Source organism: Cydia splendana, chromosome 7, assembly GCF_910591565.1.
Source record: "Cydia splendana chromosome 7, ilCydSple1.2, whole genome shotgun sequence".
Classification (NCBI taxonomy): domain Eukaryota; kingdom Metazoa; phylum Arthropoda; class Insecta; order Lepidoptera; family Tortricidae; genus Cydia; species Cydia splendana.
Window position 1 is genome coordinate 19,582,025 of NC_085966.1, and position 24,869 is coordinate 19,606,893.

At 36.3% G+C, this 24,869-nt stretch overlaps 1 protein-coding gene across 1 annotated transcript in view; it reads left to right on the forward strand.

The window, feature by feature from the left end:
* Positions 1-24,081, forward strand: part of LOC134792393 (indian hedgehog protein) — a 65,948-nt gene extending 41,867 nt beyond the window's left edge. The window contains exons 3-4 of the mRNA XM_063763686.1: positions 19,569-19,711; positions 21,484-24,081. Of these exons, the coding sequence (XP_063619756.1) occupies positions 19,569-19,711; positions 21,484-21,948 (608 nt within the window). The 3' untranslated portion in view covers positions 21,949-24,081. The remainder of the gene's footprint in view (positions 1-19,568; positions 19,712-21,483) is intronic.
* The last annotated feature ends 788 nt before the right edge of the window (positions 24,082-24,869 follow it).

Here is a 24,869-nt window from a genome sequence, read left to right on the forward strand (position 1 = left end):
GATTAAAGTATTTTGGAAAATATTTTATTTTGTGTTATTTCAAGTAGAAACACTACACATATGTAGGTATAAATTTTATAAGCCTTGTGACATTTACATTGTGAAATGTACGCTTAATTCGAAATTATACCTAAGTTACGTTACGTCTGACATTTTTCAGTAGATTTTAAAGATATACTATAGGAGATACTATCTTGACATTATTTTGAAATCTTACTATCCTGTAATTGTTTAATTATATGGATTGATATTTTATTGATTATATTCTAGCCGGTTTGACAATCATAAAATAAATTCTTGTAGATTGACATACCCGCAATGTATAACCTAATCTGAATTATGAAATAAACAAATCTAAATCTACTTAGTTCTAAATCTATTGCACATTGGCCTGTGGAAAGACAATAAATAAAAATTCCAATTTCATTAATACCATTCTTGAAAGGCTTTAAATAAATAATTTCGTTATATCTCAGTTTAACATATAAAACTATAAATGCTTTTATCAGACTGGTGTTTGACAGAGTTATTAAAAACGGATATTTCGAAAAAATATACATATACGTTTAATTAATAACAATCTTAGTTTAAAAAATGGACAAAAACCCATAAGTTTTATGCAAGTGTATATTTTATGGTCTTATGGCCTAAATAAAAATAGGTATTCAAATAAATATGCGAATTCCAGGCATTAACAATCAATCAGAAGATTGATATAATCGATTTAGAATAGATATCAATAATTTTGCACATGTTATTGAATCCGATCGTTGACCCGAACAGGCGTGAGTCTAACCAATCAAATCCATTTTATAAACTGGTTTTTAATTCTTCCAATAATATTCATGAACCCATTTAATATACGTTACGAGGTGACTCGCAAAATTAGACACAATAAAACTATGCATCTATTAATATAATTAATTCATCTACACACACATATAAAAAAATCAGAAAATTATATTCAAAACAATAACAATAAACGACATATGCGTCACGCTCAAACATATCTGTATGCGCTTAAGAGCAAGCGAGAGCGTACAAGCAATACATTTTCGATACCGTTTTAGTACGTCAAATAAAGGCCCAAGTAGCCATTGAATCACGTAATTATAGAAGTGGGGGATTGGTTGCGATGCGGCCGGTGCGACAGAGACGGGGGTAGGGTTGTGGCGTGCGTGCGAGTGGGACGGAGGCTTAACAAGAGGCTCGTTTGATCGACGCCGCGGGAGGGGGGGGGGGGGACCGGAGGTGCATTCTTCTTGTAAAGTTCAACTATATATTTGAGCGTCGATACAGTTATGTAAAGCGTGATCGCGGTTTTTGACTGACTGTCAACTTATTTTTAAGGCTTACTGGGTATTTTTAGTGTACAATTAAAGCTTAAATAGTTGTCAGAGCCAAAACATTAACGATATGTAGTAACGTCACTAAAAATAAACCATTTCCACTAAATGAATGGTAAAAGGGCGATTTCTAAAATAAATATCGAAAACCTGCTTCTCACAGATGGTGTTTTTGGGTTCTTTCAACTCAGAATAACTAGCATATTCAATTCTGATGATAAAATAAAATGTCCCAAAAAATTGTATGAAAATTGTACGTTCCACTACGTCACGCACATACGTAAGTGAAAAAAATTTTCATACTAAAACATGACGTAATGGAATGGACATTTTGGGACATCTTTTTTTAATGGTGGAATGGAGAATGCTATCGATTCTGAGTAAAATGAGCCCAAGAACATCCAGATTTGAAAGAAACAGATTTTCAATATTTTAGAAAACACCCAAAAACAGGTTTTTCAAGTAATAATCAATTGCTGTTGTATGAAACGTATATTATTTAATAAAAATTTCCACGGTAACAATATTATTTCATCGTTCAAAGCGCTATTGAAGGCAAATTCAGTGAAATGACGTAGGAAGCGCGGCGTCGTATAAAAGACTTCAACGCGCCCGTGCACTTCGAGCGAGGACGCCCTTTACTTTAGTGACGACGAAATCACTTATAACTGGCTTTATTTCCTTAATTATAATAAAAAAACTGTAAAACTTTAATTTACGTGTAAGTTAATTGTACGGATTCAATTAAATTGTGATATTTAAAGGATTACGGCGCGATTCGGGAAATGAATTAGAGATTCACTAGAACCACGGCAAAAGGTACCATTGCCCCGGCTGAATATTGGAGCGGCGTTAATAATAGCGTAAGCGCCAGCCGCTATAAGGTACCTTTTGCCGTGGAACGTCACATATCTTTACTATTTCATATCTAGTGAACCTCTAAATCATTTCCCGAATCGCGCCGTTAATATAAATGTATATATTACAAATGCAGGTATTTTGTGATAATATAATATTATGGGAATTATTTTAGACTTAAATTTGCTGAAGGCACTTTAATTAAATATCTTTAACTACATTTTTAAAACACTGAAAGTAATTTTATCCCAATTTGTATAATATGAGTGGGAATTTCTTCTAGTCTTACCCCCTTATGCATAAAACTTTACGGGCCTGATTTAGTTAAATTATGTTTTATCCCTTTCTTACAAATACATAAGTCTAAATGACAGATAAAGACAAACGATTATTAGCTAATTGAGGCTTGTAGCGAGTTTATGAATAAGGGCTGATTCAGACGCGCGCGAACTCGTATGCGATTTTAGTTACATTGAGGACTATTGGTTACGTCCAATTCAGCCGACCAATCAAAAACCGGGCAAGTGCGAGTCGGACTCGCGCACGAAAGGTTCCGTACCATAATGAAAAAAAAAAACGGAAAAAAAATGCAAAAAAAAACCGGGCAAGTGCGAGTCGGACTCGCGCACGAAGGGTTCCGTACCATAATGCAAAAAAAAAAAACAAAAAAAAAGCAAAAAAAAAAACGGTCACCCATCCAAATACTGACCACTCCCGACGTTGCTTAACTTTGGTCAAAAATCACGTTTGTTGTATGGGAGCCCCATTTAAATCTTTATTTTATTCTGTTTTTAGTATTTGTTGTTATAGCGGCACCAGAAATACATCATCTGTGAAAATTTCAACTGTCTAGCTATCACGGTTCGTGAGATACAGCCTGGTGACAGACGGACGGACGGACGGACGGACGGACGGACGGACGGACAGCGAAGTCTTAGTAATAGGGTCCCGTTTTACCCTTTGGGTACGGAACCCTAAAAAACGGTCACCCAGCCAAGTACTGACCACGCCCGACGTTGCTTAACTTTGGTCAAAAATCACGTTTGTTGTATGGGAGCCCCATTTAAATCTTTATTTTATTCTGTTTTTAGTATTTGTTGTTATAGCGGCAACAGAAATACATCATCTGTGAAAATTTCAACTGTCTATCACGGTTCGTGAGATACAGCCTGGTGACAGACAGACGGACGGACAGACGGACAGCGAAGTCTTAGTAATAGGGTCTCGTTTTACCTTTTGGGTACGGAACCCTAAAAACCGCAATGTAATGAAACTCGCGTGCGAGTTCTCGCACCGTCTAAATGAGCCTGGGGTTAATATACGACTAGTCACCATTATATACAAAATAAATAAATAATAATAAATATAAGGGGACATCTTACACAGATCAACCTAGCCCCAAACTAAGCAAAGCTTGTACTATGGGTGCTAGGCGACGATATACATACTTATATAGATAAATACATACATATATACATAGAAAACACCCATGACTCAGGAACAAATATTAGTGTTCATCACACAAATAAATGCCCTTACTGGGATTCGAACCCAGGACCATCGGCTTCGCAGGCAGGGTCACTATCCACTAGGCCAGACCGGTCGTCAAAAATGATCAATAAAATCACAATACTATCTTAAAATTAAATACTTTTACAGCTCACCTGTGTGTCACATGCTTTAAAAAAAACTTATTAAGCGGCATCAATTTGTCTGTAGAAAAACTCGTCGGCGATAAAAAATTGTCCCTCCTTTTATGTCTAACGCAATAAAAAGTGTTCTGGCGCACATGGCGTTATGTGTCTAGTTTAGTTTCTTGTTAACCGCTCCTTAAAAAGAGATCATGAGCACTATTCGAGGCGTTTTAATGATAGCTTGACATATCGCTAATTTAATGAACGACCGCTCTGGTTTAGTGGGTAGTGATCCTGCTTATGAAGCCGATGGTCCTGGGTTCGAATCCTGGTAAGGGCATTTATTTGTATGATGATACAGATATTTGTTCCCGAGTAATGATTGTTTTCTATGTATTTAAGTATTTATATATTACATATATCGTTGTCTGAGTACCCACAACACAAGCCTTCTTGAGCTTAACGTGGCTTAGTAAATCTGTGTAAAAATGTCCTATAATTATTTATTTATTGTTTATTAATTACATATAAATATAACAACTAAATTCACCATATATCAATTTTATATTCAACGGCCTGCTAGCCCTACCTACGAAGCGGAGGGCCCGGGTTTAAACCCGGGTAAGAGCATTTAAGTTTATAGTTTAATTTATTTTTTGTTAACTACTAATAGTCTCGTAGACAAACATTATGGATACCTAGTGTCTGAAATAAAAAAAATATTTTAATTTTTTTAGTATTTGTGATTTTTCACCAATAATTCCTGAGTTATGGTAGTCATAGGATGTAAGTACCTATTTATTTATCTATATGTATAAGTATGTTTATCGCCGCCTAGTATCCATAGTACAAGATTGGTTTAGTCCAAACTAAATATTTGGGGACAATGTAATAAAAATAAAATATATAATAAAATATTTATTTACTATAGTTTATGACCAAATGTACTTTTTCGAAGCGATTTTTTTTATTTTTATTAAAACAATATAACAAGTTATCATTAAATTAACTTGAATATAGCTTTATGGTATTACGCCCCAGGCGTGGAAGGACCTAACAGAATTTTCTAAAGAAAAAAACCATTACAAACATGGAAGTCATTCTAACTCTCGTTAGACTTGGAGACTACAACTAAGTAGTTTTGAACATCGTAATATCGTCAAATTAGGTTTGAATCGATATAATTCGTCTATATGATTCAACCAATGAAGCCTCAAACGTTCTTATAAGCTTCAAAATTATTCAAAATAGTGAACAACGCCGTTTAGCCAAAATAGTTTACCTTTTTGGGTAGGTATTAAATAACCATAATTCAGGCCAGAATTGTTGTGTCTTTTGAGTATGTTTTGTTGTGTTTTCATCACAAATTGAATAGATCCTGACCACGGTAAGTTTGCACAAACTTATTTATTTATTTATTTATTTATTTGGAAAGCAAACAGAAATAAGTGAGCAGGAGATAAGTTTACAGAGACACACTAAGGACATTCACTTATTTCCTTAACAGCTCTCACTAAAACATATATAACAGGAATATACTACACTTAACTACTCTTAAGGTACTAAATACAATTGTTAATTTACTAACACTACATAGACGCTAAGCTTATCAAACAGAATGATGGTTACTAAGAGAGGAAGAGACACAGTAAAAAATAAAAATAAAACAGTAACGACTAACACGACTATTGTACAATAACTAGGTACTATAAGTATGTAGTATGCGTATGTTCACTCATGCATTAAAGTAAGAAGGTAGATCTCTTATTAACTATCCATTGCCAATTTCAGTATTTTTTTCTTAAATTGCAGTTTACTATTATTAAAGATGTCGACTGAAACCCACAATTTATTGTACTCATCACAAATACGGTGCAAAGGTGCGCGAGCGCCAGCGTGGCTCGAGGACAACGGGACGGCAAAAGAGGCGAGGGATCGCAATGAGCGCGCGCTACGTGTAGGGACTCTAAAGTGAAGTTCCTCAAGAAGTTCAGAACTTTTATAACAGCCCGAGCAAATATTAAATAGCGTTGTCGCGTCAGCCATTTTACGCCGAGCTTCAAGAGTTGGAAGGTTATATTTTTTAAGAAGAGCAATGTAGGACATTTTTTTACCTGTTAGTCTACGGTGCATTGACCTCAGGAACCGCTTTTGCACCATTTCAATAGCATTGGAATATTTGTTATATTTGGGGTTCCATATTACGGAGGCGTACTCGAGATATGGCCTTACAAGTGCCTTATAGAGCTTTAGGTAGGACGAGGCAGTCTTAAAAGGTTTTGTTGAACGTAATACAAATCCTAACATACGCATAGCTTTGGAGACAATATTATCAACATGAACATTAAAATGCAGTTTATCGTCATATAATACGCCCAGGTCACGACATTGATTTACCTTCTTTATTTTGGTATTTCCAATACTATACTCGGACTTGACAATGTTTTTGTGGTTCTTAGTAAAGGTTATTTGCATACATTTGTCTACAGCAAGTTGCAGTTTGTTACGCTGACAATAGTTGAGAAATGAATTTAAATCACTTTGGAGCATGGTGGAATCATTTTCATTTTTGATGGCTTTGTAAATTTTGAGGTCATCAGCAAACAAAACAAAGCTACTATTCTGAAAGCAATGCAAGATGTCATTAATAAAAATAACATACAACAGTGGTCCTAATATTGATCCCTGTATTACACCGGATGTGACGTCAGTTTCCCTCGACTTAAAGCCATTAACAACAATGATTTGAGTTCTATTGGATAGGTAGGATATAAACCAACGAAGGAGGTTACCACGAATACCATTGAAGGCTAGCTTTTTCAGTAAGAGCAGATGGTCAACTTTGTCAAAAGCTTTGCGAAAATCGGTATATATGACATCCACTTGCTGCCTCGCATCCATAGACTTGAACAAGTAATTACTGTAAAGCAGCAAGTTTGTGACAGTGGACTTATTTTTCATGAATCCATGTTGCTCAGGTAGAAGAGTACTTTCAACGGAAGGGTAGACAATGTCATGTATGAGACCCTCGAAGAGTTTAGGGATACAAGATTGAACCGAGATGGGTCTATAATTTGAAACCTGTGTTTTAGAGCCCGATTTATGTATGGGAGTTACATAAGAAACTTTCCAACGCTGTGGAAACGTGCCCGCCAAAAGACATTTGTTAAAAATTATGTGTAACGGGCTAAGTACGGAATGAGCCGTATTTTTTATAAAATAGGGATGGATTCTGTCTGGCCCAGCGCCCTTATTGGCGTCAATAGTTTTGATCTTTTTAAGGATATTAGATTTAGTTAATATTACGTCGGCTACTTGTACGGCCGATTCAGAAAAGGGTATTTTTTCAAGGTCATCGTAATCAATTGAGAGACATGGTTCGAACACCGATTTAAAGAAGTCCGAGAACATTTCCACCATTTCTTCCGGAGAATCCGATATCTTGTCATTATGGAGCATCTGGGGTGGGTACTCAGATGACTGACTTTTTAATGATTTTATGTATGACCAGAACGGTTTTATGTTATTACGTAAAGACTTCTCGGTATTAGAAATATAAACATTAAAACAGTGCGATAACAATTTTTTACAACGAGCTCTGAGAAGGCAGTACTCAGAATAATCAGCTAAGGAGCCATAAACTTTCCAACGGTGCCATATTTTTCGTTTTCTTTTAAGGGTGTTTTTTAATGCCGGAGAAAACCATGTAGGGTATTTAGATGACTTATTATTTACTAACGGTACGTTGTTATCAATTATGTCGAATAGGAGAATGTAAAAACGGTCAACAGCGTCATCCGGGCTTAGATGAGAAAGTTCAGATTCCCAATTGATTTTATTAAGTTCATCGGATATGTTTGTATAATTAGCCCTATGGTAATTAAATTTTGGTACTTGCACCTTTGGGAATGCGTTTGATGTCGAAAAGTCTAACGAAAATTGAATAGGAGGGTGGTGCCTGTCTACATTAGAAAGCTCGATCTCAGGTTGAGTAATCTTGCAATGAGTATTACAGAATAACAGATCCAGTATTTTATTATTCGCGTTTCTGAGCATGTTGTATTGACTTAATCCTAGAAATTTAGTGGTATCTAATAACGTTTTCTCGCTTTGGCCCAAGTTGTCGCTGGCTACCAAAAATTCAGACCCACCCGTAGAATGAGTCCAACAAATGTCTGGCAGATTAAAGTCACCTACTATGCAAATATCACAATCATAGTTCATAAAATTAGACTCCTCTATTTTACTAACATACGAATTATATATAGAGTTATTAGATTTAGGAGGAATGTAAACTCCATTTACTACAAGTTTTCGTCTAGGTGTCAAAATTTCTATAAAAATACCTTCCACATACACTGATTCCCAATCTAGTCTACGGTTTACTTTTAGATATTTCTTGGTAGCTATGAGCACCCCTCCCCCGTCCTTTTTTGCCGTACCCGCCAAATCTCTATCGCGCTGAAAAACATTGTATGAATTATCAAACAATTCAGAGTCATTGATTCCGGGCCTCAGCCATGTTTCAGTCAACACAATTATATCATAGTTACACTGTAGTATGTTTAAGCGCACTTCTATAAGTTTCGATCTAAGTCCGCCGCAATTTTGATAATAGAACGTTATTTTATTTCTCGTAATTTTTAATTAATATGAAGTAACAATAACTCAGATATACAACTATAATGGACGGTACATATATGCGGCCGAGGACTTGTTTAGCTAGTCTTAGTAAAATACAGGTATGTGCGCTTGTTACATAAGGTATTATTTGTAATATTATAGAAGTTAACACAGGAAGTCGAAACAACATTAGTGAGATAATAAGTGGTGTGTAGATAATAGGACATTGGCTTCGATTTAAACAACAGACAATATAAATAAAATAAGCATTATGTGTTACTATTGTAGTATTTGGCAAAGTATAGGCAGTTAAAAATTCAAATGGTACTAGAGAACTTTGACCGAACCGTCATAGCTTTGATAAGTCGGTCTCACTACGAATAACGAGCACCCGTGAATTATCATCTTTACGGACGAGAATCGTAGCATTCTTAATCCAAACATATTTATAGTTTTTATTCTTTGCTTCCAGTCTAGTCCGAGCATATAAAATCTTATTTTTTAAGGTGAGATGTTCATTTATATAAATACGTCTACTGGCAATAGCGTCGTCAAGGCCCGCGCCGCCCGCGCCTGCCGCCGCGTCCATCAGCTGGCCCGCGGTGAGGCTGCGGCGCGCACGCATCGCCGCTATCACGTCGTCTCTCAAGCGGCGAGAGCACAGTTCCACTACAATGTTCTTGGGACGTTCGCTCGAGGCGTTGTGGGCCACTCTATGTACCGTCCTTATGGTCTCGCTTGGTATGGGCACAGCGAGTACTTGTCCAATTGCAGTAACAATGTGTAGCAGGTTTTCCGATTTTCGTTCCGGCAAATTTTGAATTTCCAAGTTACACTGGCGCGATTTCTGGTCAAGGTCATTCTGCACGTCACGTAATGCACTTAGTTCAGTACGAAGAGCAGCATTCTCCTCTTTCACTGCTTCAAGGTCCGATGGAGTTGCATGCTGTGTATTTATTTGAATACGGAGCGCCGCATTTTCACGTTTCACTGCATCCAGGTCCGATTGCATGTCTTTAACTGTATTTTCCATTTGAGTAAATTTGTTACACCAGGATCGTACAGACTTGGCAGCAATAATGCATACATATCACTATAAGCTCCATACTTAACGTAGCACTTGGTAAGAAAACTTAGCGTGTGCCACCACGCTCTAGACGTTTATAATTAAGACAGGTACACAGAAAAAAAAACTTGATGGCTCTGTGGTATTCCCATAATTAAAAAACCTTGGTAAGGTAAACGTACTGGTGCTTGTCGCGGTCCCAGTAAATGTCATCTTGAAACTTAAGTCATTGTCAATAGAGGTGACAGCAAGGTGTCATCTACTGGGCATTGGCATGTCGAGCACTAAGTACGTTTACCTTACATCTTTGCGTATCGGCCGTTCCTTAAATTTACTGTAAAACATCACATAATTAATTTTAATTAGAATAATTTTAATAAGACCTAAAATCAGACTCAACTTTAGCTTAAAGTTAGTAGTGCAACCAAGTGCAATCAAATGACGATATATAGCTTTGCACATCTCAGATAGATGTCCAAGTATATGGATTTTACTTCGAGCAATGTGTCGGAAGCCGGTGTTGCTGGAAGGGATTTTATAATCCAATAATATGTTAAATAATAGAACTACAAAAGCAATGTTGGTAAAGTTTTCATATTAAAAATATTCGAAAATTTTTCATATTTTTGTATGGGGATCGAAATGTATCGTTTCCAGAATGAAAGTTTCCTAAATATCATATGAAAATTCCTTATGATTTCCTATTATTTTCTGTTGAAAATCCGAGAAAGGACCCCGGACTTAAAGTATGGAAAATGTGGTTTCAGTTAAATATCTTGAGATTTGTTATAGATTTCAGAGTCCTGAACAAAAGTCTCTAGGGGTGCTACCACTACCACTGTTTCCGAGTCTCTTTCAGAGTTTCGACTGATTTTGTACTAGATAACAAAATATTAGTATGTACTTTAAAGTTGGATATACCTACGTTTGAAGTTGAGATTGCAGTAATTTTATCTTTGAATGAATGAATGAATGTTTCTTTATTCAGGCAATAGACCCATTACATAATTTTAAAATTAAAATACAATAAATTTTAAAATAAAAGGAAAGAAATGTAAAAATAAATAACTACTAAAAAATAACTAAAAAACTAGTTACGGTTCGGTTGCTGATGCGCGGACAACCAATGCCGGTAAATATTTTCATTTACAGTCGTAATTAGCCTATTATTAGAAATGCGCACCCTGCTCCAGAACGACGCTATTCGATTTCTAATAATGGCAAAGAAGTCAGGTACCCTGGCTTCAACAAACATCGCTGACGCACTACAAAACCGTGGTTGTTTGGTGAGAATTCGCAAAGCGTCATTGTACTGTACTCTAAGGATGTTGTAGGCTTTTCGTGTATATTTTGCCCATAGTTGGCAAGTATAAAAACTTTGGCAATATGCCCGAAATAGCACAAGCTTAACTTCCTTAGAGCACTTAGCGAACCTACGCGCCAGCATATTGCTACGTATTGCCAGGGCCCTTCGTTCACGCTCCATGTCGAGGTCGTTCTGTATGTTATTCCTGCAGGATAGTAACTATATGTCCTAAATACTTGATCTTTCTTTAAATGGCCAGCTTATCGCAATATAGGTTCAATCTAATGTCAATTGTTTAACTGATACTGTGATCTGTAAATCCAACGAAATTTCGAATGTCACAAACGGTGGTTATATATAGGGCAGCAAGAAGCATGTCTTTTATAAGTGGTTCTGAGAACACGATGGACAGTTAAAAGTCTGACCGCCAAAAGGCCACAGACGCGCACAAATACTTAATATCAATCATACATGCATTCAAATAAGGTTCACTATGGCGTATTATCCAAAATAGTTGCAGCGTTTAAAGGGTTACACGGCTGGTAAATGGGGCGTGACCGCCGGGTCACGACGACTCAAGGACGACCGACGAATGTCATTAGGTGCACTGAGGATGTGGTCAGGGGCGCTATTCAAGGTGTTTTAATGATAGTTTGCGACATGGCTGTCAAAGGATTAAATTTGTAGAAGTGAGATAACGTCAAATCATCGGTTTTTGATTTGATTATAAATTTTCTGTGAGTATTAATCAGCATATAAAAACCTTACTCTTGGTGATCAGGGCAAAATGACAATATTATTTGACATGAAAAGTAATTAAGAATAAGCTTATTTGTACTTTATTTGTTTTATACATGAAAAGTAATTAAGAATAAGCTTATTTGTTCTTTATTTGTTTTATATATGTATATGATAAAAAAATTAAAGACATATCAAATGACGTTATTACTACTACTAACACTATAAACTCTCGCAACTGGTGTAACTCAGCTGAAACGTCGGAATTTAAGGTAAAAACAATGAAATTATATTGCGGTAGACCCGTTTGTGTAATTAAATATGTTATTACTACTATATGTCACGCGGTTTTTCTTACAAACTTGGTCGGACACCGGAAGGTGTGTCTAGAGATATAAATTGCATAAGATTTTAATGCATTGGCAATTTGGCACCTTTTAATGTAAAATGTAGTATGATCACAATTGATCAGATACACTATATTATTTTTTATGTCGCAAGTTCTCATTGATCTAATGACATTTACTTGACATTTTTGTACCGATTATGAGACAAGTTTTAAAGTGCATGTTGCACCAGTGACGCGGACAATATAAAAGATAAACAACATCTGAATAATTTGAATTAAATTACTATTTCATATGACATTAGTTGCCATTCAGTGTCGTTTAGGGTCCATATTGATATAAATTAAGGTTGTACAGACCTTAAATAAACACCAAAAATGCATTTAAAGGCTGTATTGTATGCGCTTTTGAATACCCTTTTTGTGTGCGTAAAGATATAGGTAATATTGAATATTTAAATTGAATTTATTTTTAATGACAATTTATATTATTTATATTTTATATTTCGGCCATTTTATACGGTAGGTACAGTTAGCATCAACAGCAGCAGATAGAACGTATGAATAATAACGACCAAAAAGTATGAATAATAACATCCATCCTCTAATAGTTTTACATACAGAGATAGGCAACCTGTAGGTACCTACCTATTTTCGCAGTTTGCATAAGATGCGTAGTCTTATTTACGAAAAAAAAAATCTTACTGACTTAGTATGTAATCGAGATATTATATTTCCTAAAATTATTTGGTAGTGAGTTTTTAATTCACTTAATTTGCCACTAGGTATATTCATTTTTATAATAACTTTTTCTAAAGTTATCAAAGCCACTCAAGAAGTGAAGAGTCATAATGATTTTGAGTTTTATTAATTTTGAATCCAGAACACGTTAGGATATTTAAATCGTGGAATGCCAGTAACCGTATTCCAACCGGTTATGAGGTTAAGGCGAATGCCGTTTATGTGGTGCCCTTCAGTCGAAACTAAGAAGGGACTGGGCACCATCGATGCTCATCAGCCATTTACTTTGATTTTAGGTAGCCAATGTCCATTAATTAATAAAAAAGTAAGTAATAGATAATTAAATAATTCAGAAAATATTCGTACAAATTAAATGTTCTATATTTTATTAGAAATAGGTACAACAGATTACTTACAAATACAAGGTATTAAATTTACACAGAAGCGAACTTATCGCTTTAATGGACCCTATTATTAAACTTTTCAACATTATAATCGCGATACAATTAATTCATTCTAATTTAAATATACTTGAAAGAAAAAAAAACTAATATGTAGCAATAATATTTCAGGACATAGACAGTAATATTTGAGACATTGTAGTTGGATGGATGCAATCAGAAAGGAAAAACAATAAATTGACATTAATTTGCTAAAAAGATTTATGTGTCATTCAAGATGATACCTATCAAACGATTCGTTAAATACCTATTGTATATTATTGATAATTTTGAAATACGAGCAATAGATATTGGGAATCTAGTAGTACTGACCCCTCGTTTTCAATTCTAACGTATTAGTAGAATTTAAATGCCTAGTAGTGGAGATATATTGAAGGGAAAATCACGATATCGAGCGCTCGAAATTCAAAAATCTGCCCCCTGGTGTTGGTAGATAACTTTGCCAAATGTTAGCCGCTTGCGATTAAGTACGAGTAGATAGTTATTTAGTTATCTGTAATTATAATGTATTTATATCTAGATACTGACTTTACAAGCCACCTATCACCGCGAATACAAAAGCGTGTTCATAAGATCCATTACGTAGTAGGAAGCAGGCGGTCGAGCGTGCGTGCGAAAGGCTCTGCGTCTGCGACACCCGACCCCGAGCCGCCACATCCCGGAGGTTGCGGTCTTCGCGACGTTCCCACACGATTTTAGGGGCCACACGGTGACGGCTGATATGAAGGATTTTTGAGGTTCATTCACTTTTTATTGAGGTTATACTTGATTGGAAATGACGGGGGTTAAACGTAGTACCTACCTGAACTGCGATTCGCTACTACTACTCGTACTTACAATTCGATTTCCGAATAGGTACGTTATATGTGTCGCTTAACTTCAAACTTGGGTAAATCCATTCGACCATCTCAGCAAATATACCCTATTACCATTTCCTAGTACCCAAATCGCATAAGTAATCTGACAGATGGATTTACCCGAATTTGAAGTTAAGCGACTCTTATTATGATGTTAACAGTTGTGATGAAAACGATAAGCACGAGCTTTTTTAGACACCAAAGGGATGATCAGTTCAAAAAATGATTTCTGCAAATATCACGATAATTTACTGAAAAATTAACCTCTGAAGAGAAATTTTTATTTTTATTTTATTTGATTGATTCACAGCATTACAGCGGAATAATACACGGTGAAATTTAAAATGACAGTATTTGTACAAACAAAGTACATGATACAGTCTAGAAAGGACAAACAGAACAAATGTGAGAAAGAAAAACTAATACATACAAGACAGAAGATTCGCCTGGAGAAAAACCCATTTCACTTCAGTCTCTTTGCAAATAAAGTACCTACCTGTTATCTCTACATATTACTACTACTATGTAACTGCCAATATATAATTTTGTCTTTAAATTAGGCTATTATCGTCAATAGCTAAAGATAAGTGTTGACTCATAAGTGCTAAAAAATGAACAAAGAATGACTTAAGTACGACCTCGGCAATGAACTAAGTTTGAAACAATCTATCCACTATGCTAATTTAGATACGACATCGAACTTGGCAACATTGTGTAGGTGTTTAAGAAAAGCAAAAGTTGTTCCTTGAAATCGCTTACAATCAAGTTAAAGTTTTGCATAATTGAAACCGGCTACTGCCGTCTCTAACGAGTAATCTCAATTTATTTGTATTTTATACGAAACTCATCATATATCAGCAAGCACCAGTCAATACTCTATTCGGTATAAAGTTATAATGAGCTCTTAGTGCAATAGCTCACAACTTATGGTAATCAGAGCTGACACGATTTGCATATTTTATTGAAAAGTCGTCGCTAATCATACTTACACATTTCGCCATTCACGATTTGTTGCAACGACATCAACGTATGAATCATCTGGTTAAATCAGATGGAATGAGCTGATAGAATATTTATAGTAATTCGATACTGTTGATAGTTATAAAACCTACTTACGATTATATAACAGACATTAACATAGGTAGGTAAACTAGGTATTTCAAAGCACTTTGAACAAATCATGCTTTTGCTCTTATTTGATTGATTACTAGTAGCAAAGTAAAATTTTGATAAGTACCTATTCTAACATAGTTACACCTACCTACCTACACATGCATGCTAACTTAAACGCTAATTGTCTGAACTAATGTTATTTAATTACATAGGTAGGCTCATTTACCTACGTAAGAACATGGATTCAATGTGGGTTGAAAATTAACTGCTTATTAATATACCTACATATTGAATGATTCACTGGGGTAGGTAATATCTAGGTTAGATTTTAATGCCCCTAATTAGTGCTTCTGACGATTGTTTTTTCCATTTTTACTTTAATAAAAACGCTCTCAAACAATTGTGCGTAGTGGTAGGTACCTATGCAAATTATTATTTTTTGTTAAAGTGATTTATGACGTGCGCTGTTCATGTCCGAGGTTCATAACTTTTTATTTATTTTTTAAATACTTCTTAGAATATTAATATAAATTCAAATAATGTGTATTTAATGGTAGGCTAAAAAAATTACAAGGGAATTTCGCCCTGTAACGCCTGTTCTAATAATTTATAAGTATATTTATTGGATAGCGGCTTTAGGACTCTATTTGACATAATAAATTCCGTAGTTTCCCTATAGGTAATATAAATTTCTGACATACGCTTGACTATAAAATTAGACGGCCAATTACAAACTTTCACGCGCATGGAAAACAAAAACGTAGATGAATTATGAAGTGTGTCACGTGTGTTCACCGGGTAAGGTCCGCCCGCTCTCCCGGTGGTCCTCGCGGGGCGGGGTCTCCGCGGCCACTCGCGGCGCCCGCGCCGCCGCCCCGCGCCGGAGGGGAGGGGAGCTCCACTTATCGGCACATCTTCGGCTAAAGTATGTTATCTGTTCACGCACTTTATGGATAGCGGCGTTCACATACGGATGGAAATGTGAGGTTTTGAGTGGGAAATTTTGAAGTATGTATATAAATAGGTGTTCTAAGGCGCTGTGATTTTTTAGTGGATTTCTAAATGATTCTAGATGTAATGGCTTATTCGAACGCATATGCATTAATTAAGTAGGCAATAATATTATGTTTTATGTGGTAGGAAAATAATATGTCGGATTTAGATGGTAGAGAGGAACGACGCAGAAAGTAATATAATGTCCTACATTTAAATTCTTTCAGAGTTCTTGTAGGTAGGTAAAGATCAATGTCCGATTTACAATGTCAAATATACTTATAAATTGATTACTTAGAACAAATACATTACGTAAATGATGATTTGATCACTTAACACGCTCCTTCTATTAGTTACTTCACAAGTTGATTAACACAAAAGGCATATCATTATATCGTTTTGAGCAAACATTTGATTTCAAAACTAGTAACGATAGGCGAGTACCTAAGGCTGGTTTGTTTTGGTGTTATCTTGTAATGCGCAACCTTCTCAGACCGTTGAACCAAGTCCTTATCGCAACATCTTTAGCCGTCAAACGTTTCGTCTCACGTCATTCCGTACTTTGACTGTTGGCCGGTTCATGGAAACGAATTCCTAATTCTATGATTAGGCAGAAGCACAGAATAAATAATAGTACTAGGTACAGAAGACTCACTCTCTAACAAAACGCGTCTGTTACGATCAGGACAGATATGGCCGCTAGGTGGCGACAGTGCCACGCGCGGCTTATGGCTAGCCACCAAAATTGGTGTGGAACGGATGTACTTTTAGCTACCTGTTGCAAAGCGACGAAATCGCGGAGTGAGCCACGCCTGGCAGAAGCTTAAGTATCCGTTCTATCTAACTAATAAATAATTATGTGTACATCGGTTTTTCACCTAAAGCTAAAGTTATAATCATTTCATTATATAAATGGTAACAATGGTTAATTAAAGATCCAGCGGAAACGCTGACATATTTTTTTCTACCCCACATCTATTACCAAGTTCTTTCGCGATCATGGTGTCTGTTAATATATTATCTGTAAGATGAATTGCATCCCGATGCAAAAAAAACGCAAAGGTGGCCGACGCCTATTCAATGATTCGTGTGATGCGTTGAACAACAAACAAATATCGACAATAAGCGCTTGACTTTGAACGAAATCTAATTTGTGCGGTTATTGTATAACGCGTCCGGAGGGGCGAGGCTTTGTGAGCGGAGATCGCCTGGATTTATCGGTCGGTTACACAACAAATCAAAATTTAACGAGCTCACGCAAACGAAGCCAGCGGCTTTTCCATGCAGTGACGTATTGGCTTCTTCTTGTTCATTTGCGCATGTAATTGCACACCCTCTGTAATGTTGCCGATAATGAATAAGGACCAAGCGCGCTTCCATTTCTTTTGCTCTTGCACCCTTTTGACAGTAGTGATGGGGCTTTACAACCTTACTGCTTAGTAGCCTCTGCAAGGCGAAGCAAGCGGCAGCTTACGGACAACCGCTTTCCCCTAATCTTCGGAATACCATTTAGCTTCACGTAAACACTTTTTGCAAAACCTTGGAATCCGAGATTACGGACAGGTACAGTTTAAGCTGGATAAGGATTTAGGTAAATAATATTAGATTATAAACAAATATGTTAACGGAGTTAACCTGAGCTAGGTAAACTTTTTTGATTAGTTTTTTTAAAGTACAATGGTAAAAAGTTTTAGTAAAACGGATTGAAGTTTTAGCAATTCGTGTTAGCGATTAGGGGTTTGGAATTCCGTGGGAAGCTCGCGGTAAAAGAGAGGCAGCTTACCTGCGAGCTCCCGATAGCCTGCTCGGTCACATTCGCTTTGTTTCGCATCTTATCGGATTTTAATTACCGGCGCATTATTCCTTAAAGGGATATGACTGCTCCGAGCTAATTTACTATCGTCCTCTGCACGATTTTATGTCGGCGAGTTTATTTTATTGCCATTACTCGCGCCGTGAACGGGACACGCGAACGCGATGCATGTTCGTTTCATATTGATGCTTTATGGCTGGCGTGAAATTGAATAAGCCACGGCGAATATCAATGTATAATGTATTGAGGATCAAAAAGGATATGTGAAAATTATTGAGATTAAAAATAAACCGATTTATAGAAGCTAAAGGTACCTAAAGCGCAGCAGTATTTTATTATGATTTAATCTCATTTATTGGGTTGTTTAAAAATTTAAAGGAAATTAATTCGTGCTTTAAAAATATAAGCAACTTAAGTAAATAATTATATTTAAATGCGAATTAAGTTAGACTATAATTATGTACTCCGTTTTGTCGGTCGAATGAATCCCTTAAATCCCTTTGGTGTGCTAATTTTAAAGTAGCGAGTAGATGTTTTCAAAGGAGATAATTTTAATTGTTACCCAAATAAACACTGTTTCTGTTTTTGTCTTGAAACAGACAAAGCGCCGAGTAGGTACTAAATAAATATTTAAATAATCTAGTACCACAATTTCTCTAAGATTTCATTTAATTTCACTAAACTAGTCAGTTTGTGGTTCCAAAGTCTGTGTTCGTCATTTTGGAATGCGTCTAAAATTATAAAGTACTTAATAGCATTTATATTATATAGATGGTCAAGCAAATCTTGTCAGTAGAAAAAGGCGCGAAATTCAAATTTTCTATGCGACGATATCCTTTCGCGCCTACATATTTCAAATTTGCCGCCTTTTTCTACTGACAAGATCTGCTTGACCCAGTATAAATCTCCGAGCTCTATACGTCTACCATCAGTTTTAACATTGACATAACGCTCACGTCTACGTAATTTACTTTCTGTACATCTCGCTTGCACTAATATGTGAGTACGAGCGAGATGCATAGAAAGTAACTTACGTAGACGTGAGCGTATATGTCAATGTCAAAACTGATGGTAGACGTACTGTTAACAAAGTAAGTTTTCTATAGAAGCGTTAGGACAAAACTTGATAAGGTAATGACTATAATTGGGGAATAAAATACATTTATTAATTAAGTACTTATTTTAATTTGTGTGTGCGTAGTAGTTAAGTATTCATACTACTGCATGAAATTTGAACTTAAATAGATGTCATATAGGTACTTACGAAAGAAAAGCCGCGAATGCAGAAGACGCTAGTTCGACCCCAGCCCTGGGCATTGAATGTCTTTTTAAATTTTGCTTTCACATGTAGGTAATGATATCCATTTCAGTTGTTTATTTACTGTTAATAAGATTATACTTACGTTATTTACAGGTAGGTACAGACCAGTGTTGGCAGAGCGTTAATTGCAATTGACCATTAACCAGTACAAATTGAACCGGAAACGGTAACGGACGGTTCAATTTGTACTGGTTAATGGTCAAGAATATTCAATTGCATTAACGTTTCGGCCAATACTGGTACAGACTACAAACATGACAAGCTTTTATTGAACTTGCCCTATTTGGTTGTAATAGAAAAGTTGAGCTCTTTTGACTACACCTTCTAACAGTGAATATTACATAATTTACAGAATCGTCAAGCGGCATGGGAGCAGGCTGTTTCCCGGGCGGCGCGGTGGTGCACACGCCGGAGGGCGCTCGAGATATCGGCACCCTGCGGATAGGGGACCGAGTGCTCGCTGCCGATGACAGCGGCAAGATGGTGTACTCGGAGGTGAGGCTTGCTCAATGGGTGCCCCTTAATACGCCTAACATTAATTGACATAATATGAATTCGCATAACAGATTTGGCATGACATAATTGTTCATAACATTGAACAGGCATAATAATAAAAACGCATAACACTTATTGCGCATAATAATGAATCCGCATAATTGAAATATGCATAAGATTATTCACTATAACTTTAACTGTCATAAAATGAATGCGCATAATTTTATAAAGCCAGCGAATTAGATGGATCAGGGCAAAACCAACTTTGTTAGCTTAAGTTAGGTTTTTTTTAACAGGCAGATAATATATATATTCACATCCTAATTAATTCCTCAGATCTAATTCAATAAATAAAAAATACAATAAAAATTACAGTTTTATTATAGACCTATGTTTAGCAGTGTTAATAGAACTTATACCTATAAATCGGTAGGATGGAAAAAACCGTCCCAACTAGGTGATGTAACAATCTTTTTCTTCCTTTTATATTTATACCATTTAATAATTATGCAAAGTAACGTTATGCTTATTACATTTATCCCAATTATAGTATGTGTATTAACATTATACGTACTCAGTTATGCGATATAATGTTATGCGTTTTAAAATTTATGCGTAATATATGTTATGCCAATTTTAATTAGGAGTATTACGTTATGCGAATTAATATAGACGCTTGCTCAATATCTATGACAACAGATTTTTTTGACAAAAGGATGACACGCTAGACCGGGCCGTGCCCAGGCCGAGGCGTCGGACATGTCATTTTCTATGACGGCTGATCGGTGATCACTTGGGACTTTCCATAGAAAACAAAGCGCCGGAAGCTCCGGTCCGGTCTAGCGTGAATCATCCTTAACACACAACTTAAATAACAAGTTAAATTTGCTCATTACAATACTTCATGTAATTATTTAAAGATTGATTACAAATGATACTCTTCTATTATAAGGGTGTGGGAATCCATCATTTTTACATGCTTGATACTCATAACGTAGGTTATACTCGCACCGGAAAAAAACAAAAAATACGTGATGATCTGATGATGACATACCTACTCGTATTTAAAATTACTTAGGTATAGTTGAATTTATTTAAGCCGACCGTTCTGCCCTCCTAAGCCGAAAAGCGCTATCTCAAAAACTAATGATTTTGTAAATGGAATTTTCAGTTATAGAAACTAAAGTATAAATTAGCAATGCATTTTCTTTTGAGATATAGCGCCACTCGGCTTAGCAGGGCAGCGTTTAGGACTATGAGTTCTCATAATCCTAGACGTCCCTACACTGTCCGCTTAAAAAAATCAACAATACTAACCCTATAGATGCCGGTAGACACAAACAATCAAACTCAACAAAAGTCCGAAAAAAATAAGGATATTTTATTAAATAGGTAGCTTAATTTAATTTACTCAATCGTCAAGGGAATTCATTAGCTATCCCTCAAGCATCAGACATTTTGTCCCATCGGTCGCTAAAGCCTCCGAGAGTCATTTAAGCTAAGAAACGTGATACTGAGGGGCTACCACGAACCACGTTCGACGTGTTGCCTCCCTGTCACACTTACGTACTAATTTACAAGAGCGACAGAGAGGCAACACGGCGAACGTGGTTCGCGGTAGGCCCTCTGTAACGGGATGCGAACGGATAATTGGTTTCACTCCGATAGCTAATACCTACGGTATTATTGCGGCACCCTTTAGATTTTGTGTTTGACAAATCCATCAAGAGTTTAGAGGATTAAATACTAAAGCCTATATTCAATGTTTTCAGGTTGTAACATTCATCGACCGCGATCCAAACGCGACTCGAAGATTCATAGAAGTGACAGCAGAGAACGGCGTAGCGATCACGGCTACTCCGTCGCATCTGCTCCTGCTGGCGGCCGCGGACGGCTGGCGGGAGGCGTTCGCGGGCGACGTGCGGCCTGGCGATGTGCTGCTCACGCGAGGCACCGGCGGTGTCATGCGGCCTTCGCGCGTCACGCACACCCGACCCGTCAACAAACGTGGGGTGTTCGCGCCGCTAACGAAAACGGGCACGGTCATAGTCGACGACGCGCTAGCGTCCTGCTACGCCGTAGTCAAGAGCCACTCGCTGGCGCACGCCGCCATGGCGCCGCTCCGCTGGACGGCGGGTTGGAGCTCCGCCGACAGCCCCCGGGGCGTCCACTGGTACGCCAGCGCGCTGTACTACGTCGGAGACGTCGTGTTACCGTCGTCGTACTCCTACCATTGATATTGTTAAGTGAAAGTGGAACTTGCCGCGTCGCACGCGGGTCGTGCACCGCTCGGACGACTGTAAATAGAACCCAGTGTAAATACCCCGCCATTGTAAATATATTCGACTATAAAAATGTTCGACAACGATTTATATATGTATCCGATAGGAATTAATTTATTAAGTAGTCTTAGGACGTAAGTTGAGATCGCATAGGTATTATTTAGTTCAAAGTTTTGAATATTTGTAAATTGTGTCGGTATTGTTATTCTGCACAATGCAGAAATAATTAAATGTATGCGCTTATGTCTTTTTAAGTATTTACCAGATAATTGTAAGTGAAAGAGTTAAAGATGTAAGGTGCGGACTAAAATAATGTTTCGTTAGCGATTCCGGTAATAGTTTGGCTTGTTCAGTCGGCCGTCCGATCATCACTGTTATGATGCAGTTCTCCGACTGTCTCTTGTTAGTAAACATTCCATGCTTCTAATCGTGTGGCTTGCTAACATAGGTGGATCGATCACAGATTTAAGTCTTGAATGTGTCGTAGCATATTATTTTTGCCTATATATTTACAATTACGTACTCCGTCATAATTTTTCGTGGATTCCAGCAAGTTTGATATCCTGCGACACAATTTTTCTTAACCGCGCCTTTAAGTTGAGAAATCGGAATCACTAAAAGTCCGTCTAGTTTAACAACCCATGAATACGCGTCCTGAGCACTATTTGCGAATATGATAGCTATACGTTAAGTTTCAGTTTCCTTAACTTTCGAAAACTCGAGGGAAGTTGGACGTTGTTTAGTTTGTGTACAACCCATCATATGCACGAACATCATTAGAAAATGAGAAAATTGTGATCTTGGTACCTAAAACAGTGCCTTAAGATTTATTTATTGTTATTTATAAGCTTCTTATTTATAAATTGACGATAACTAATAGATTTAACTAAAACCTATCCACCTTAACTTATTTTCGCATGACAAATGTTTTCCACTTTCTTTCTTAATTTATTTTTCTGTCGATTCTTCATTAATTTATGCCTCTCTTTCTTTTATACACTTCTAGTTTCAAATTAAATGTTTGATTGTGCCTTATTTTATACATCTAACGTTTATTGTGGTACGAGTTTTCATGCTTGTCAAATCTATGAAATATTTAGGGATGTATTCTTAGCTTTAGCTTCTTTTCGTATAAGTAAGCCGTTGCCAACTGATGTTACAAACGCGTTGTTAACAAGTGCCGTTTGTCAATGGCTGCAGATCGTATCAAAGATCGTGAACTGATGTTTGGGTTCCTATAGTTTGATTTAGTAAAATGTTGTTCGTTGGCTGGCAACACTGTTTAGTAATAATGTAAACTTGCTTCCAATTCTACTGCAGTTAAAACTTTTTTACAATGAGTATAATGATCACTGTACAGTCAACCGAATGGAAACATAGGCCAACATGGAACCATTTCATGTATAACCTGATTTTTATGCCTAAGTGACGTTATACGCAATACGAAGGCCTAGGCTTCCATTTACCTGAATGTACCTACGTGTTCATATTAGACATGGCCTAAAAGGATTTATACAATAGATTTATTCATAGAATATACTTACGTAGCAGGTAAATCTGAAAGCTTTAACTAATATTTTGACAATAATATAATGCCATAAGGTTGCCATACTAGCAGTTTAGGTTTAAAAACAGAAACTGAACTGTTCAACTGAATGATTTTGAAAAGCACAACAAGTTAAATATAATTTAATATTGTGAATATAACAATTAAATAGGCACCTAGGGTAAAACCGATCCTAAAATGAACACTCCTTCCATGAGTTAACCCTCACATTTGAATCAACGAGGTGGCGTTCGTTTTGAGTTGGTTTTACTAGGGTAAAGCTGTGGCTTAAAAACTAGGTAGGTAACTTTATTAAGATATTCAAATTATCAAACAACTCTATTAAAATCTGACAAGGAATAATTTGATGTTTGACATGTTTATAAGTGTATGATATCTTTACCTATTATGTCATTATTTGGTAGACAAGTTTAGGTAAATTTACTCGATGTGTATAGGAATAAAATACAAAAATGTATTGTGCTTTTTATATTATTTATTTATTGCTGTTATTTTGTAACAATATAAAAATCTCCAATCAACTTAAGTCGTTCTATTATTTCCCTAGATATTTTTACATCATAAATATATGAAATGACGAGTCTATATTTCAGTATGGTTGGTCTGAAAAATAGACGCTTTATGTATTACTAACAATCAAAATAAACTGTTGGCTTTGTGAAAACGACTCAGTGTTTTCTTTTAAAATAATTTTGCAAAATATGAAACCAATCATTTCATGTAGGTATATATACGTATATACATAATATGTACATATAGAGTGTCATTATAAAAGTATTTTTTAAAGAGCAAATTTTCGACATGCCTAATTAGTGTAATTTAAAAGTAAATATAAGTCTAGAAAGAAGCCTAGAAAATCTTTGCAGATGTATTCAATGACTACCACAGTTGAAATTACCGCTAGGAGCGCTGGTGTCAAAGTCGTTCTCGTCATTAGCGACTGATTACTGTAGGCAAAAAGAATAGATAGTATAGAGGCAAAGACATATGTAACTTCGTATAAGACGAATAAAGTCTAAGGAAAAAACGTGCCTCGGAATTCAAGTGAAAGTCATTCTCGAATAGATGGCGCACACACCTTTAGCCTATCCTCGGCTAGATGGCGTGACGACACCGTTTCATATTTAACAATTTTAACACATAGATATCAGTGAATGAACATGGACCCCTCTATACTATCTATTCTTTTTGATAGAGGGGTCCTGTCATTGTAAATTTTGTAGTCACTGTAAATTTACTGCCATCTATCGACACACGACTAAAACTCAAAATGAAAACGTATAAAGTTATCAAAAAATGTATATATATG